We start from the raw sequence: 14,867 nt of genomic DNA on the forward strand, positions 1-14,867 counted from the left end.
GCTTAGAAGCTGAGTTAAGAGTCCTAAAGTAGCTCCCTACTCAGCCCCCTCCGTTAAACCAGCGCAGCTGCTTTTCAGGCACCCTGAATGGTGGGAGGGGAAGCGATTTCCTTCAGAACTGAGAGAGGAGGAGCGTGAGCCCTGATGCTTCAAAGGGAAAATGTTGCTTCACCCCCCTAAGCTGAACGGCACTGTGGAAGTATTAACCAGAACTCTGGGCTATTTGGGGCAGAGTGTGGCTTCATCACTGATGTAGCATTGGTGTACTACAAAAATTATTGAAACCTGAGTGTCTTTGGAGCTCCTTTGGGGCTTTTGGTGCAGCCTTTAAAAAAATACAGCCTTTGAAAAGCATTTTAATTGTTTATGAAGCTGGCATGTGAATGAGAGGTGAGACATGGAAGGTTTGTAGTTGAGGAAAGCAGATATTGCAGGGTGGGAAGGATATAATGAAACAAGGGGAGAGAATCTTGGTTTTCTTTCGTCAAAGACAACACGTGTGATATCTTCCCTGTTCCTTATTGGTGATGATAGTGTCAGATTTTTACTTCTGACAGGTAGGGTGGCAAGTGTAGCATCTTCAATATGTGCTCTGGTCTTCAGCTAGTCATGACCCAGCCACCTTTGTGAGGCTGTTCATGCATTCATGCCTTTGGTTGGCCAGGAAGTGTGTCAGTTGTGTAATTTTCTTATGGGTCTGTATGATTTTCACTTCTAGGGAAAGAAAATACCCCAGGAATTTGGTGATGGGGAAATTCCAAAATTTGATGGAGCGGGTTATGACAAAGACCTGATCGAAGCTCTTGAAAGAGACATCGTGTCAAGGAATCCAAGCATTCATTGGTATGAGGATTTTCTCTATTCAAGTGTTTTTGTTCATGTGAGAAAGGAGAAAAATTACCCGTTTTCAAACTCCTAAAACAGGGAGACAAGATAATCTTCTACAGACAGGCAAACATGAGATCTTTTGCTTTAACAGTTTATTAATTTGATTAAAGTTAAGCTTTTGTTGCTAATTGATATTAAGTGCAGTACATTCATTACAGGTACTGCTGAAATTAACATAGGCTCCAGAGATCTTTAAAGATACTGCTTTGGTGTTCACATTGTCCAAAACAATTTTTAATTAAGCAGCTCTGGGTAACTTGAGTTGAAAATAATTTTTTCCCTGTCTTCCAAAAGTGGATTCAATTTTAGGTCACAGTATGATAGGAGTGCTCTCATGAGGCGTATGCTTGCATATTAAAAGAAATGGTACTAAGTGAAAAGCTTTTCTATTTCTCTTGTATAAAAATAGAAGAAATATAGTTGTATGAGAATCTTATACAAGTTTCTTCATCTTACACAGGGATGACATAGCGGATTTGGAAGAAGCCAAAAAATTATTAAGAGAAGCTGTTGTTCTTCCAATGTGGATGCCTGATTTTTTCAAAGGGATCAGAAGACCTTGGAAGGTGAGAATTTATGTGGTGTTTTTGTAAATGGCAAGCTGTAGCTGTGCGAGTCTCCTGCTGTAACGTGTGGATGCCTGTAGCAAAGGCTAAAAAGAAAAGATCATGAATTTGTTTATTAAATCCTCTCATAATGATTCATGTAAAAGGCACTGAAAGAAACAGCTGGAAGTGTATCTTAGAGTAAACAGTATTTTCTGTTTATTTACTCACTTATAGCTTGTTGATATTATAATACTTTCTATATGCCAACCTGTAGATGTGAGCAAACAGATTATATCAACTGAAGCAGAAATCTTAACAGACAGCTCTACGTAGGCTTATGGTGTCCATTTGTCATCACTTCCCAGAAGAAAGCAATCCTTGGACTGTTTTTCTCCAAATGTTCCAGCTATCTCTCACTCAGACTGCAAACTGCAGCCTGCATGGTACAAGGAAGCAAGGAAAGAGGGGCCAGTCTGGTGACTTAGCTTTGCATTTACATTTGCAACTGGGCATAGTTGCAGCTGGAGTGAGAAATTCAGAGTAGGAGGAGTTGCATGCAGGGCAGCAGGAATGATATCGGACTGAACTAGGCTGATTGACCAGAAGTGAGCCCAATCTGGGATTTGCTTAGAGCTAAGAAGGAAGAGGAGGGAGGAGTTTGGTGAGCATTTCTGTAAACATCAAACAGCATTATTTTGCTTCTGATGTGGAGTGGATTGATGCTTGTTTGGGGAATACCTAGTCACAACACAAGGCCTTTTTGGTTACTGAGAAGCATTATTGGGGAAAAGAGACTGTTGCAAATTGTCTGTTATTCTGAGTGTGGAAGGAAGTGGCATGTGTAGGGAATGCTGTGTGTGTGAGCAGTTTCCTGTTTAGTATGCTGGTTCAGCAGCGTGTGTCAGATCTTGCTCTACTAACACTTGTTCTGTCTTTTCCTGATTGGTCCTTGTGCTTCCCTGGCTTATACTTAGGTCAGACCCAGCAGGAGCTGGGAGATTGCTGCTTAAGAGCTGCTCACAGAGGTTTTAGTGAGTTGCAGGGAGGGAGCCCAAACCTACAGTCAGTGCAAACCTAGCCCCAGCCTTTGCAGTTAGAGTGCTTGTGGTCAGTACCAGTGGCCTTGTGGTTAACCTTAGGGTTAACTGAGCTATCATCTTGGACAGAGCCTAGATGTTGTGGGTTACATGTGCAGAGTGAGATTTCAGTGTATTTTGAACAGCTGAATCTCTTTCTTCTCTTCTTGGCTTAGAGGAAGTTGATCCTCTTGTTATAGACTATGGGGGCCCCATCTGTCTAGTGTTCAAAATCTTTTAATGGAGTAAAGATCTGCTCTGCTTTCTTTTTGCCTGTTAGCATGCACAGAGGAGGTAGTGGCCATCTGTCTTTAAGGCAGGTATCTCAACAGACTGCAGGAAATGTAAAAAATGCCACTGACCTTGTCTCCAAGTGTTGTGGCAGTGGATAAAGGAGCTTGGTCCTTTAAAGAGTTACAATCTCCATCTCTTTGCATGAGATTACCTTTTCCTCCTGAGCAGTGTCACCTCTGAAAACCAGGTGGTTGTAGACATGGAAAAGTTTCTAAGATTATTTCCTCTCTTCAGTCTGAAATGCAAATTGATTTCTGACAAGGCTATGAAGAGTCTTCATTGTTAGCCTTTTCCCTGGTGACTTGTGAAGCTGTAACTCTCATGAATTTATTTTTCACACAGAACAGCATGTATTTTCCCTACTGTTGACCTCTGACTGTGCTATAAGGATGAAAAGTATTGAAGGGAAGGCTGTTTCTTGCAGTAATCAGTGTAGCAGCAGGCATTTGTTGAGCCTAGGAATTCAGGACAATAATTCAGGGAAAAAGGCAGCCAAAGCTGGTTTTGGATGCTCAGACTCCCCTGAGAACAATTCCCAAGACAGCCCTCACAGTTTGTGCTTGTATTCAGAGAACTGTGCTTTGTCTGAAGGAGCCAGCTGTCTTCCCTGATTCAACACAGGTGCTGTGTAGTTACAGCCACGGGTTTCTGAGTGTCCATGGGCTTGCTCTTTCTGTTTCTCTGAAATGTTTTGTGCCAAGAAAGCCTGGTTGCTCACTGTGCTTCCCACTGCTCTGCTAGTGATTGTTACAACAACAAGAAGTAACCCTGCAGTGATTTCATCAAAACACTTACTCCCTGCGGTGCATTTCAGCTTCTTATTGGAATACTTTGGATTAACAGAGCCTTAGAGGAAGAATAAAGAAGTCTTTGTGTTTGTCAAGGATTTTAAATAGTAAGTGGCAGCCTCCTAGTTTGCAGAAAGAGCAACTTGATCCTATGTGTTTCTGTTTGCAGCCATGCACATCTTGTTTTGCTGTGAACTCAAGTTCTTTTTTTTTGTTCTTTTTTTCTTTTTTTAACTGATATTTCTATTGTCTCTGTCCTCAGAGACTTACTTTCCCCCTGGCTTTACACCTGGTGTGGCTGCTTTGCACCTGTGTTATGCACATGTATAACACCACCAGTATCATGTGCAAGGTAAAGCTTCCTGTAATAACACTTAGCAGGAGGTGCAAAGCAATGGATGGGCTTCCGTTTTTGCATGTGTACCTGAAGCCAGGATTTGACCTTCCAGAATAATGGAGAAGTGAACCAATATCCCAAAAATGTCATTACTTCCCTGTATCACCAGCTCCTGCACTAAGCACACTTTATCAAACACATGCTTTGAATGTGATTTGAATTGAGGTAAAGCTTTTTAAAAAATACTAAATGAACACATTTGAAACTCAGAGAGAACACTAAGTCATCTCTGACCTGCATATTACAGGCTGAGTAATTTTCACCCAGTCACTGCAGGGCTGTATTTGCAATATTGGTGTAATATCAGTATAACTGTGCAGCATCTCAAATCAGAATGTCTGAGTGTTCACAGGGAGAAAAGAGAGTCCATTTACTTTTTATGCTTGCTGCTCTGGAGCTTAGGAAACCTTGAGCAGCCTGAGGAGTGACTTTGGACTGTTAGCTGTAGAGATGGCATGTGAACATTTCTGATTTAATTTACCGATGAATGTATGTTGAGCTTGCATTAGCTAAGTATTAAATGGCAATAAAGGTATTAAGAGTTAATGGAAAATGGAATACAGAGAGGCTATTGCTTTTGAATGGGACATTTTTGAATAATTGCATTCCCGGTTGATTTGTTTTTATAGATCTCTTCCATGTCATTCTTTGTGCTTTTTGAAGTAAATTTTTGTGAGGAACAGATGAAATCTAATTTGCTATATGGCTTGCATTTAACAGATATTTTATTGCTGTGGCATTTTATGTAAGTTATTAATTGCAAAGCACATTATGATGTGCAATTCTAACACTAGCTAATTTGATTACCCTTGCAATACAGTACAATTTTAGGAAACTCTTGTTAGCATGTGTAATAAGATCTTGCAATTGGGAGGGGGAGAAAAACCCTAAGCTGCTTCAGCACTACATTTTCACTGATTTACTTAAAATCACAGGGCCCTATACTAGCACTGTGTAGAACATGGAACAGTGTTTTGTCCTTTTCCAGTGCTGCTGCTGCAAGGGCTGGAAAGACTACTCATAAAAATGGCAGTGTTTGATAGTATTATCAAGAGTGATTAACCCGTCTCAGTGATACAATCTCAGAAGCATGAGTTCTGAGAGCACTGTGTGTAAAGCCAAAAAACTGTTTGTGTAATGATGGGTAAATGTGCTGAGCTGCAGACGTGTGTGCTTCTTTCTTTCAGAGACCACAGATGGAGATCTAGTCTGATGATGTGGGTATAAGAATTGTTTCTAGTTTAAAACTTTCTGAATAATCACTGGAGTTCAGATTAGGCTTTTGTGGGACTAAGCAGTAGTCCACATGAGCCACAGTTGCTTATCTGTAAAATAGGAATAGCAGTACAGTCCAGCCATCCAGCATGATGAGGATGGTGTTTCATCCACGAATTGCTATGATGCAGTAGTGTGGTCATAGGAACATTGAAATCAGGAGATTAAGCAAAAAACAAACTGATGTATTCAGTGAATGCTCTCGTGCAAATGTAAACATCAACCGGATTTATACATATTGTCAGGATCTTTTGGGAAAGTTTTTCTGTAGAAAATTTCTCTACTGAGAAAACAAAACTTACTGTTTGATTCTGAGCAAGGCTATAAATCTCTTGTCCATTTTCTAGGTGTTAGGCACAAGCAACAGGTACTAGCTTTTGTGGTTCTGACTCCAGGGGAGTGGTAAGAAGAAATGGCAGAACACTTCCACACTGTCCTCAGAAGCAGGATACTTGTCTTCTGCTTTCCACTGATGAGGACTATGTTATTAATTTAAATCCAGATCTTGGCTCATACTGAGATGTTGTGTAAAGTACCAATGACAAAGTTTTCTTAATTTGTTGTTCATTACCTTTGTTCTCACCTTTCAGGGTGTGCTGATGGTTGGTCCTCCTGGCACTGGCAAAACAATGCTAGCAAAAGCTGTTGCTACAGAATGTGGGACAACATTCTTCAATGTGTCTTCTTCTACACTGACGTCCAAATACAGAGGCGAGTCTGAGAAGCTGGTCCGCCTCTTGTTCGAAATGGTACGTCCTCCATGATGTGATCTGGGGCTCAATACGGTGAGAAAGGACAGCACCCTTGGCTTCCTGCCTTTCCAGTAGAATGTTGGAAGCGTGGAGTCCATCATGCAGGGTGTGTGAAGGACATGTCCATGTAGGCTACACCTCTGGGACCCTCACTGCACTTCTGTAATATTCGTAGCTAAAACCTGGGTCTCTTGAGATTGCTGAGCTCCCTTCTGACTCTTATTCTAACCCTCACCAGCCCAAAACCTGGACATGAAAACTGACTGTATTGTGTCAAGAAGACTATCCTATTGTGGTAGTGTTTCTTTTCCCCTTTTCAATGTCATTTGATGGGGCAAGCCAACCAACACTGACCCAAGGAGTACAATTTAAAGTGAATAAACCTCAGCACGTGACAGTTTGTAAATCAAGGTCTTGAATTCATCCCTTGTGACAGTCAGGGAAGATATGCATGCAGTATGCCTAGCAGGGCTGGGTTGTGATGTGGTGAGGGCCTGTGCTTGTTGAGCAGCCTTAATAGTGATGTTTTCATTTGAATAAAGGCACGGTTTTATGCACCAACAACAATCTTCATTGATGAGATAGATTCCATCTGCAGCCGCCGAGGCACGTCGGATGAACACGAGGCCAGTCGCAGAGTCAAGTCAGAGCTGCTTGTGCAAATGGATGGTAACAGGGGCTTAGATCTGGCTTTGGGGCTGGGGTGCTGTTTCTTTACAGGTGGGAATGTAAGAACTCGAGCCATCTGGAAAATCTGGCTTTATGCATAAGAGAAAAATGAGACGCAACTTGAGATGAGTGTATTTTTGGAGTGTTCAACAACAGATAACTGAAAAGGGTGTTCTGCTTTATTTTTTCTAAAATGGCTATTTTTAGGGTGACTTGAAAGCTCATATTAAAGAGATACAGACTCCATGAGAAACAGATAATGGAGATTTGTGAAATTTAATGCCGGTATTTAATTTGTATTCAGTTTAAACAAAATTCTGCCCTTTGCTAGACTCTCCAACCGTGGAACCCCATTGTGAGATCTGCTTTTGCTGTATTCTGTGATGGCAGCTAATATTACCCTTTTAAGTCAGATGCAGTACCTGTTTTGTGCAGCTGCACACAACAAGCATGACCATCTGAGGAATATTGTATGGTGCAGAGGTTTGATAGCCACATTTATATTGCAGCTATCATAAACTGCTGTATAAATTACTGTATATAAACTACTATTTTAAATGTTCTCAAATTTACATGTTCATTGTGGTAAGCTCAGGATAGGAAAGCTTTTTGTCTCTTTGCAGTCCTCACTTGGTAAGCTGAGTGACTCCTGTTTCTTCTATGACCAGACTCGACAGAGATATCACTGTCAGTGTGACTAGTAGGGCTACACTCACATATTGCTGTGCTATTAGCACTTTCCAAGAAAGCCCTCCCCTTACTCAGCAAAATAATGAGCTGTCCCTCTCTCTGTGATAATGATGGTCTTGTGACACCTAGCTATGGGAAGTTTGGAAAGGGACAGAGGACTATAGAGAGCTGTTGCTTAGCTTTGTCCAGGCTATGTTTGTCTGTGCAGTGTTTCTCAGCAAGCATCTCCATCAATAAGAGCTCTGGAGTACAACTGCTCTGAACTGTTGTGCTTGCAGGGGTAGGTGGTGCTCTGGAAAACGATGACCCTTCCAAGATGGTTATGGTATTATCTGCTACAAATTTTCCCTGGGACATTGATGAAGCTCTCCGACGGAGACTGGAGAAGAGGATTTATATCCCATTGCCCACAGGTGTGCTTGATAAGACCATTTTCCTTTCCTCTCTTTACAAGATGAGTTTAGGATAACTGCAGGACTGTTGTGCTTGTAAGGAATCCTGATGGTTTAGTGATGAGCAGTGTAATTCAGGGGTTAATCATTTGTCTGGATCGCTTTATTTTTAAAGAGAGTGGAAAAAAGAAATGCTGCTTGCTTGGGGGCTGGAAAACAAAGAGCTGTGGCATTTCATTGCAAGCCATTGATGGGTTCTTATATTTTGAAAGAGAGTTAGTTTTAATGAGCCTGGAATTATTTTAAATGTTTAACAGTCAGCCCTTGAGTGATCATCAAAGGCAGCCTTTGGACATGTTCACAAATATTGCAAATGCACTCCATGCCCTTGCAGACAAAAGGAAAGAAGTAGATCCATGAATTTTCACTTACAGGCTTAGTTCATTGCAAATCACTGCTTGCTTGCCTTTATTACTGTGCTTCCAGTCACTCAGAATGCAGCAGGCTGATTGCTTTCCTGCCCTAAGACATCTCAGCTTGTATTGTCTTTCCTAGCTGTCATTCACCTGTCCTATTAATTTTGAGATTCCTATCACTTGAAGTTTGCATAGCTCCCTTTCTTCTTGGTACAGTGGATGCCACATCTCCCTGCATGAGCACTCAAGATAACAAGGTGCATGTCCATGATGACAGTGGTTGTGATTGAGTTTAGCAGGTCTAAGGACACTTAATAGTTCTACAGCTTGTCTTTGCAGCTTACAGGCAGTAACAGCCCCTAACAGGATGCCTGTCTTTATGACCAATTAGTTTAAAATCCTATCAGCTCTTCCTCTTGTTTCTAGTTAAACCAGATTGTTTTTTAACACAGTGTATTACACCCTGGACAACATACGAGATGTGATCTGGTTTTATTTCCAGTCTTAGTTTCTGTTGTATCTATTCTGCAAGTAAGAATGTTGTGCTACTCTGGGCAAGTCTGAGTGATGCATTTGTAATTGTGCTATGCGATATGATGTAGTCAGGCATTTTAACTGAAAAAGTGTCATGGTAGCATATATGCACCTGTATATTGTGGAATTTGATGCAAGAGTATATTCTGTAGTGTTTAATTTTCAAAATGCTGCACAGACTTGCTTAGCCCCACAGCAACAATTAGAAGAATGTTCTCTGAGGCAGGATACTCTCTGCAGGTGTGCTGTGTGCACATTGTGCCCTCTAAATAATAAATCCCCATTTTATAGCTAGTGCCAGTTGTGTGTGATGGATAACTCTGTGCTCTTGACAGTTCTGCAAAGCACACAAAACCAGCAGCTCTAGAGAAGCCTTCTATTTTCTTTTGCATTTTTCCTTCCCCAAAAGTTAAAAAAAATAAGAATTAGGGACATCAATGAATAAAACATAATGTGTTTTATTGGACATTTCTTTAAGACTTTTAGCCTTTCCTACTGCTACTTCTTCTATTGCAGTTGTCCTTCTTTATAGGTCATAAAAATTGATCACTTGGGGAATAAAGATGCTGAGCTGGCGTACTTTTCCTGTGCAGTGAAAGCCAGGAAACCAGTCATCCTCTTCTTTCCCACCCTTGTGCACAGTAACATGGAGGCCTAAGCTGTCAAATGTGAATTCCCTCTTACAAGCTTAGGCTGCTTAACAAGTGTACCCAAATGGACATATGCACGTGCCCTCTGCAAGAGAAATGGTTAATTGACTGCATAAGTGCTCATTTGCACAGCTGGCTATCACTGTGTGCACACTGTGTCTGGGTAGGAAAGTGGGACACCAGGACACTGCTATCGAAAATATATTAATATATAGGTTTATTGTATTAATGTGTCTGTTTTCTATCAGGCTTCAGCTGATTTCTTGGGTCCCAACTGAATAAACTGCTTAAACATATGCTTAAAGTTCAGCCTGTTGTTAAGAGGTTTGTGCTGTCTGAAGCTCTTTTAATAGAATCCTCATTGTAGTTCTAATGAAACTCTATGATTAATATGCAGTCAAACCCTCGAATAGGGAGTGGATCCAAAGGGATGTGAGAAGAAACAGAAATTTGTAGGATTGTGCTTTTGTGCCCTTGGGTAATATGTGACCAAATGCTTTATCACCTGAGACATAACAGACATTTCCAGAGACAGATCACTTTGACAAATATCTCTCGACCATGCTGGTTTAATATTTTAAATTACTGTATTTGATTGCACACTTCACTATGACTTGTTCTCTCTCTTTTCTAATATTGAACTCTTATGGTCATACTTTTCACTGAAAAATCTAAGTTGTGTTTATCTTTTTTTTAATGTAACTCATGCCAATCTTCAAACAAATATTTTGATATTCTAGCAAAAGGCAGAGCAGAACTACTAAAGATTAATCTTCGGGAAGTAGAACTAGATCCTGATATCAGCCTTGAAGAAATTGCTGAGAAGATTGAAGGCTATTCTGGTGCTGACATCACTAATGTTTGCAGGTATCTCATTGCCCTTAATTTGCAAATAGGACTGCATGGGAAGTCATCATTTGCATTATATGATAAAAGGCAATACTCATTACAGCTGAAGCCATGCTCACCGTGTCTGTGTTTGAGGCCCAAATCTATTTACTGCATTCATGTATTACTGTCCTGTGGAGTGCTCCAAATACCACAGAGTCTTTCTGTGAGATGTGGTTTTCTTGATCTGAAGTGAAAAAAATTATCTGAGCAAATCTCATGTCACAATTGGCTGCATTTTCTGTAGTCATCTGCATTTGTTAATGTAGTGCAAAGCAGATTGTTGGGGTTTTTTTCAAATCCCATTAGTTTAAGAGCTAGAATTCCATAATCCAAAAAATTCCTTTCACAGAATGCTTCTTTGGGACTTTTATATGCTGCATGTTTGGACAGCCCCCAGTGCAGCTGAGTCTTGGTGTCTACCTGAATCTTCTAGGTGCAAGGGGGATATAGATTATAATATTGGTATTTAATTTATTTCTGTTCTGTTCCCACAATTAGTTTCATTTTTGACAAATCAATCTTTCCTGGTGAAGGAGAGGTATTTAAAGAAACTTATCTGAAGGAAGTCTATGTCTCTTAAGAATCCTGTCAAGAGAAACTGATCCTGTAAGAGTATGGCTTGGGAATCTTTTTTCTTCTCCCTCTGCTGCCTTTCTGAAAATGTGAAATCACTCCATGGATTTGAAAACTCGGTGTGTGTCACGTAGTAGTGAAATTACCTTTCTCCCTAAGGCTTGTGTTATCCCTTGCTGGGAAAAACCTGGGGAAAAAGGAAATGTAATTTCAGACTGCCTGTGGGCCACAGTGTGAGAAAATGAGCAGCGTTCTTCAAGCTGATGGGCCAGGCTGGCAGGATCTGAGCTGGGGAGGAGTCACAGAGCAGGCAGAGCATGAAGCACCCATGGCCTCAGCACTGCAGGGCCAAGTGATGCTGTGTTTGATGCCTCCTGCTCTGCCCTTCACACATCCAGGGGCTATGGACAAGCAGGCAGCTGAGCTGGGCTGCACTCTTAACCCTTGCTGACTGTCCTTTGGGGCTACACTGCAGGGAGAAAGTTGAAGTCTAAAAGGAATGCAGTGTAACAATCCAGATTACTTAAAAAAAAAGTCTTTGAGTTTGTCTCCCACCCTGCCCTTTTCTGCTCTAAAGTTGTAAAATTTCATCTCCATGAATCATTGTAAAAGGTTTTCAGTTTTATAGTTTTAATTATCTCTGCACATTTACCATATGGTTAAATGGGTTTTGGTGCCAATCCATTCTTTATGTTGAATTAATGTAGTGATCTGGGAACATGGAAGCTACGAAAGATGTGAACTGCATCTTCTATGGTAAATAAATGCTGTCTTAAGTGTTCCTGCCAGTGGTTTCTAGCAAGAGCATACAATCAAAATTCAAATTCATAGGCTTACAGCACATTCTGCTAGCAATTAGCTCCCATGCATTGTCCTGTATTTCCAGGGATGCATCTTTAATGGCAATGAGAAGACGTATTAATGGCTTAACTCCAGAAGAGATTCGTGCACTTTCTAAAGAAGAGCTTCAGATGCCGGTTACCAAGGGGGACTTTGAGCTGGCTCTGAAGAAAATCTCCAAATCTGTTTCTGCTGCAGACCTGGAGAAGTATGAAAAATGGATGGCGGAGTTTGGATCTGCTTAATCTCAGTGACAGCTTTCCTTTGCTGGAGTTTTATGGTTTTTGTTGTTCTCACTTTCAAAATGAGTTAGAAATCTTTTTAAAGGTTTAATAAAAGGTCTGCTTCTGCCCTCATCCCACCCCTTTCTGGTGACAGGATCTTTTAAGCTGTTTGCCTTTAAAGGGAATGAACACAATAATGAGCTGATATTATAAACGATATTTTACCTCTGAAGTAGAAAAATAAGACAAACAGGAAGGGAAAAATCATACTTCTGAGGGTAGTCTTTTTATTTTTCAAATGAAGAGCAGTGTTACTTAACTTCCTCCTAGTCATTTTTTATGGCTGGAGTCAATAAATCAGCTGGGGGATGTGACTCCAGAGGAACAGACAAGGGCTTGCTGTACCCCCTCTGCTCTTAAGTGCTGCTTCTGCCTCCCTTGAATGTGGCATCCAAGTTATTATTCTTTCTCTCTGTGCTCGGATATTCAGAGCAAAGCCTGTGGATTAATTGGCATTACACAGAGGAAATGAGGATCAGTTTTCCGTCAAGACATGGGCCTGACTCTCCTCTCATGTACTCCCATTTGGAACTGATGTCACTTCAGACTGTTATCAGTGTTACCTGCAATGACTTCTGATGGGAATGAGAGGGAAAGAAAAAGGCATGAATTGTTCTTAGTCTGGTTTATGCTTGTTCTCTGAACATAGTTTGAACCTGTTTGACCAGTAGGCACTTTGACTTAGGTTATAACTTGCACTTTTATGCTTTGTCTGTGCTATCTAAATCATTTTGTGCTTTGTCTGTGCTATCTAAATATAATTGTTATTACTATTACTATTATTATTATTACTTTAGTACTAAGAGTTTAATAAAGACACTAATTTCAAGGCTGTATTTAAAACACAATGCTGTCTTTAGAACAAATGGCTGTGAACTTCCACTTCTGATTAGATATGACCTTTTTCCTAGCATTACTAGGCAATTACTAGGGACTTTTACCTATTTATGTTGTAGAAGTGTTCATGCATTTTTTTTTGTGAAGGTTTCTTAAAAATGTATAAATATTACTAGTTTAGTAATATTTAGAAAATGATCTGTATGATCTATGTTCTTAACTGTTTCTTCTCTTCCCTCATACAAGTGCAGTGATGAGAAGGGCTCTAAAGTCTAACATGAGAAATCTTCTTTCACACTGACTGTGTGAGCTTTTCACAGACTCGGCCTGCTGCAGGTCTGGCACATGAAGTTTGCCTGTGGTAGGAATGTGAAGGAGGGGCCAAACAACCAGATTTACAGAGAAACATGCAAGCTCTCAGGTGAGGTTGTGAGCTAGGCCTTTAGTATTTTGGTGGATGTGAATTGCCCTGCAGCTTGGTAGGCATTCAACCCTTGAGCTCTCTTTGGAGACTCCTAGTGGCACAGACAGATGTGATGGAGTAAGAAGCACACAGCACCCCTTACTGAATGGGAATAGATTTGCTCCTTTTTGTTAGTCCTAGGAAGTTCCCAAAAATGTTCAGTAATTCAGCACACTGATCTCTTGGGCCATGACATGTTAACCACTAAGGCAAAAAACCCTTAAATCACATACTTAGTTTGCTCAGGGAAGTGGGAAAATGACCATCCCTGGAAGTGTTTAAAAAATGTGTAGATGGGGCACCTGGGGACATGTGAGCGTATTGACATGTCAGTGCTGGGTTAATGGTCAGATTTGATGATCTGAGAGATCTTTTCCAACCTTAATGATTCTATAATTCCTCCCAGGGAATAATTGGACCATTATAGAGAGAAAGCTCTGAAAATATTGCTATGGACTGTCATTTTTTCCTTATGAAGCTGTAGATGGCCACAGCTTCTGTTTGTTTGTTTGTTTGTTTGACTGCAGTAGACATTAGTAAAGCTACACAAGTCTTTTGTGGCCAATACCAGATTAGCACTACAGGGTCTCTCACAAAGAGGCCATTGCTGCCCAAGGAGCTTAATCTGCACAACCAAGATGTAGAAGGGAGTTGAGATGAATGCCAGTAACAACTCTACTCAACTGCCCAAGAGCAGTGCTGGGATTCAGCAGTTGCTGCTTAGTAGGGTCTAAGTTCCAGTTTGTTCAGTTTCACATTGCAAGCAGCGGTGACCTTCCTACTGATGAAAGCACAGCACTTGGTGAAAATGTCAGTCCTTGGCTCTTTGATGAACCTTCTACCTTAAGGCATTAAACTTCCCTCTTGGCTGTTAAGCAAAATTCAGTGTACTGGGCATTCCCTTTAGTAGGAATTATTCAGGTGCTGCAGTCTTTTTCTCTAAAGGTCATGGTTTCTACCCCAGAAATGTTTTTACTGTACAGGTCCATTCATCCTTTACAGCTGCAGAACAGAAAAATGAAAGTTTTCAGGCAGTAGATGTTTATAATGGTTGTGCCCCAGAATTACTGACATGACTTGAGCCCTGCTCGATCAGGCACCCCAGAAGGCTGAGACCATCCCTTCCCTGCTGAGACCTTTCAGGAAGGGGAGCTGTGCTTGCATGCTGACCCTTTCATCTTTACCAAGTCATGCTGGCACACCCACACCCTAGGTGGGCTTGGAGGCTGCGTTATTGACTCCAGGGGAGGCAGCAGGGAGTGCAGCAAGGAGCAGCCCAGGAAGGAAGGGCAGCCAACAGTGGCAGCAGCTCAAGGCCCAAAGGATGAGCTTATGGCTCAAAGTGAGACCAGCTCACATCCCAGTGCTGGAAACCCTTGTTAAGGAGGCTGGATTCCTTGGACAGCAATGTCCGAGCATGTCAGAGCCTGCTGCAACGCTGTTCAGTCTGTGCCTGTTTGTGTATGGAGATCATCCACACACATGGGGGTATGCACACACAATAGGTGCTGCTTCAGTAGTTGTACCTAGATTACACAAAAAACATGTCTTAGAGCTGTGTTTATGTGTTCTCTAAACATCTGTGAAGACCCTCTTGGGTGGCACTGTTA

At 41.2% G+C, this 14,867-nt stretch overlaps 1 protein-coding gene across 1 annotated transcript in view; it reads left to right on the forward strand.

Annotated features, from left to right (window-relative positions):
- The window catches only part of KATNAL1 (katanin catalytic subunit A1 like 1), a 37,363-nt gene extending 24,558 nt beyond the window's left edge, over positions 1–12,805 (forward strand). Inside the window, exons 5-11 of the mRNA XM_064409092.1 lie at positions 719–843; positions 1,349–1,454; positions 5,857–6,015; positions 6,561–6,687; positions 7,656–7,790; positions 10,110–10,236; positions 11,720–12,805. Coding sequence (XP_064265162.1) covers positions 719–843; positions 1,349–1,454; positions 5,857–6,015; positions 6,561–6,687; positions 7,656–7,790; positions 10,110–10,236; positions 11,720–11,918 — 978 coding nt within the window. The 3' untranslated portion in view covers positions 11,919–12,805. The remainder of the gene's footprint in view (positions 1–718; positions 844–1,348; positions 1,455–5,856; positions 6,016–6,560; positions 6,688–7,655; positions 7,791–10,109; positions 10,237–11,719) is intronic.
- Positions 12,806–14,867: the final 2,062 nt, after the last annotated feature.

Source organism: Passer domesticus, chromosome 2, assembly GCF_036417665.1.
Source record: "Passer domesticus isolate bPasDom1 chromosome 2, bPasDom1.hap1, whole genome shotgun sequence".
NCBI lineage: Eukaryota > Metazoa > Chordata > Aves > Passeriformes > Passeridae > Passer > Passer domesticus.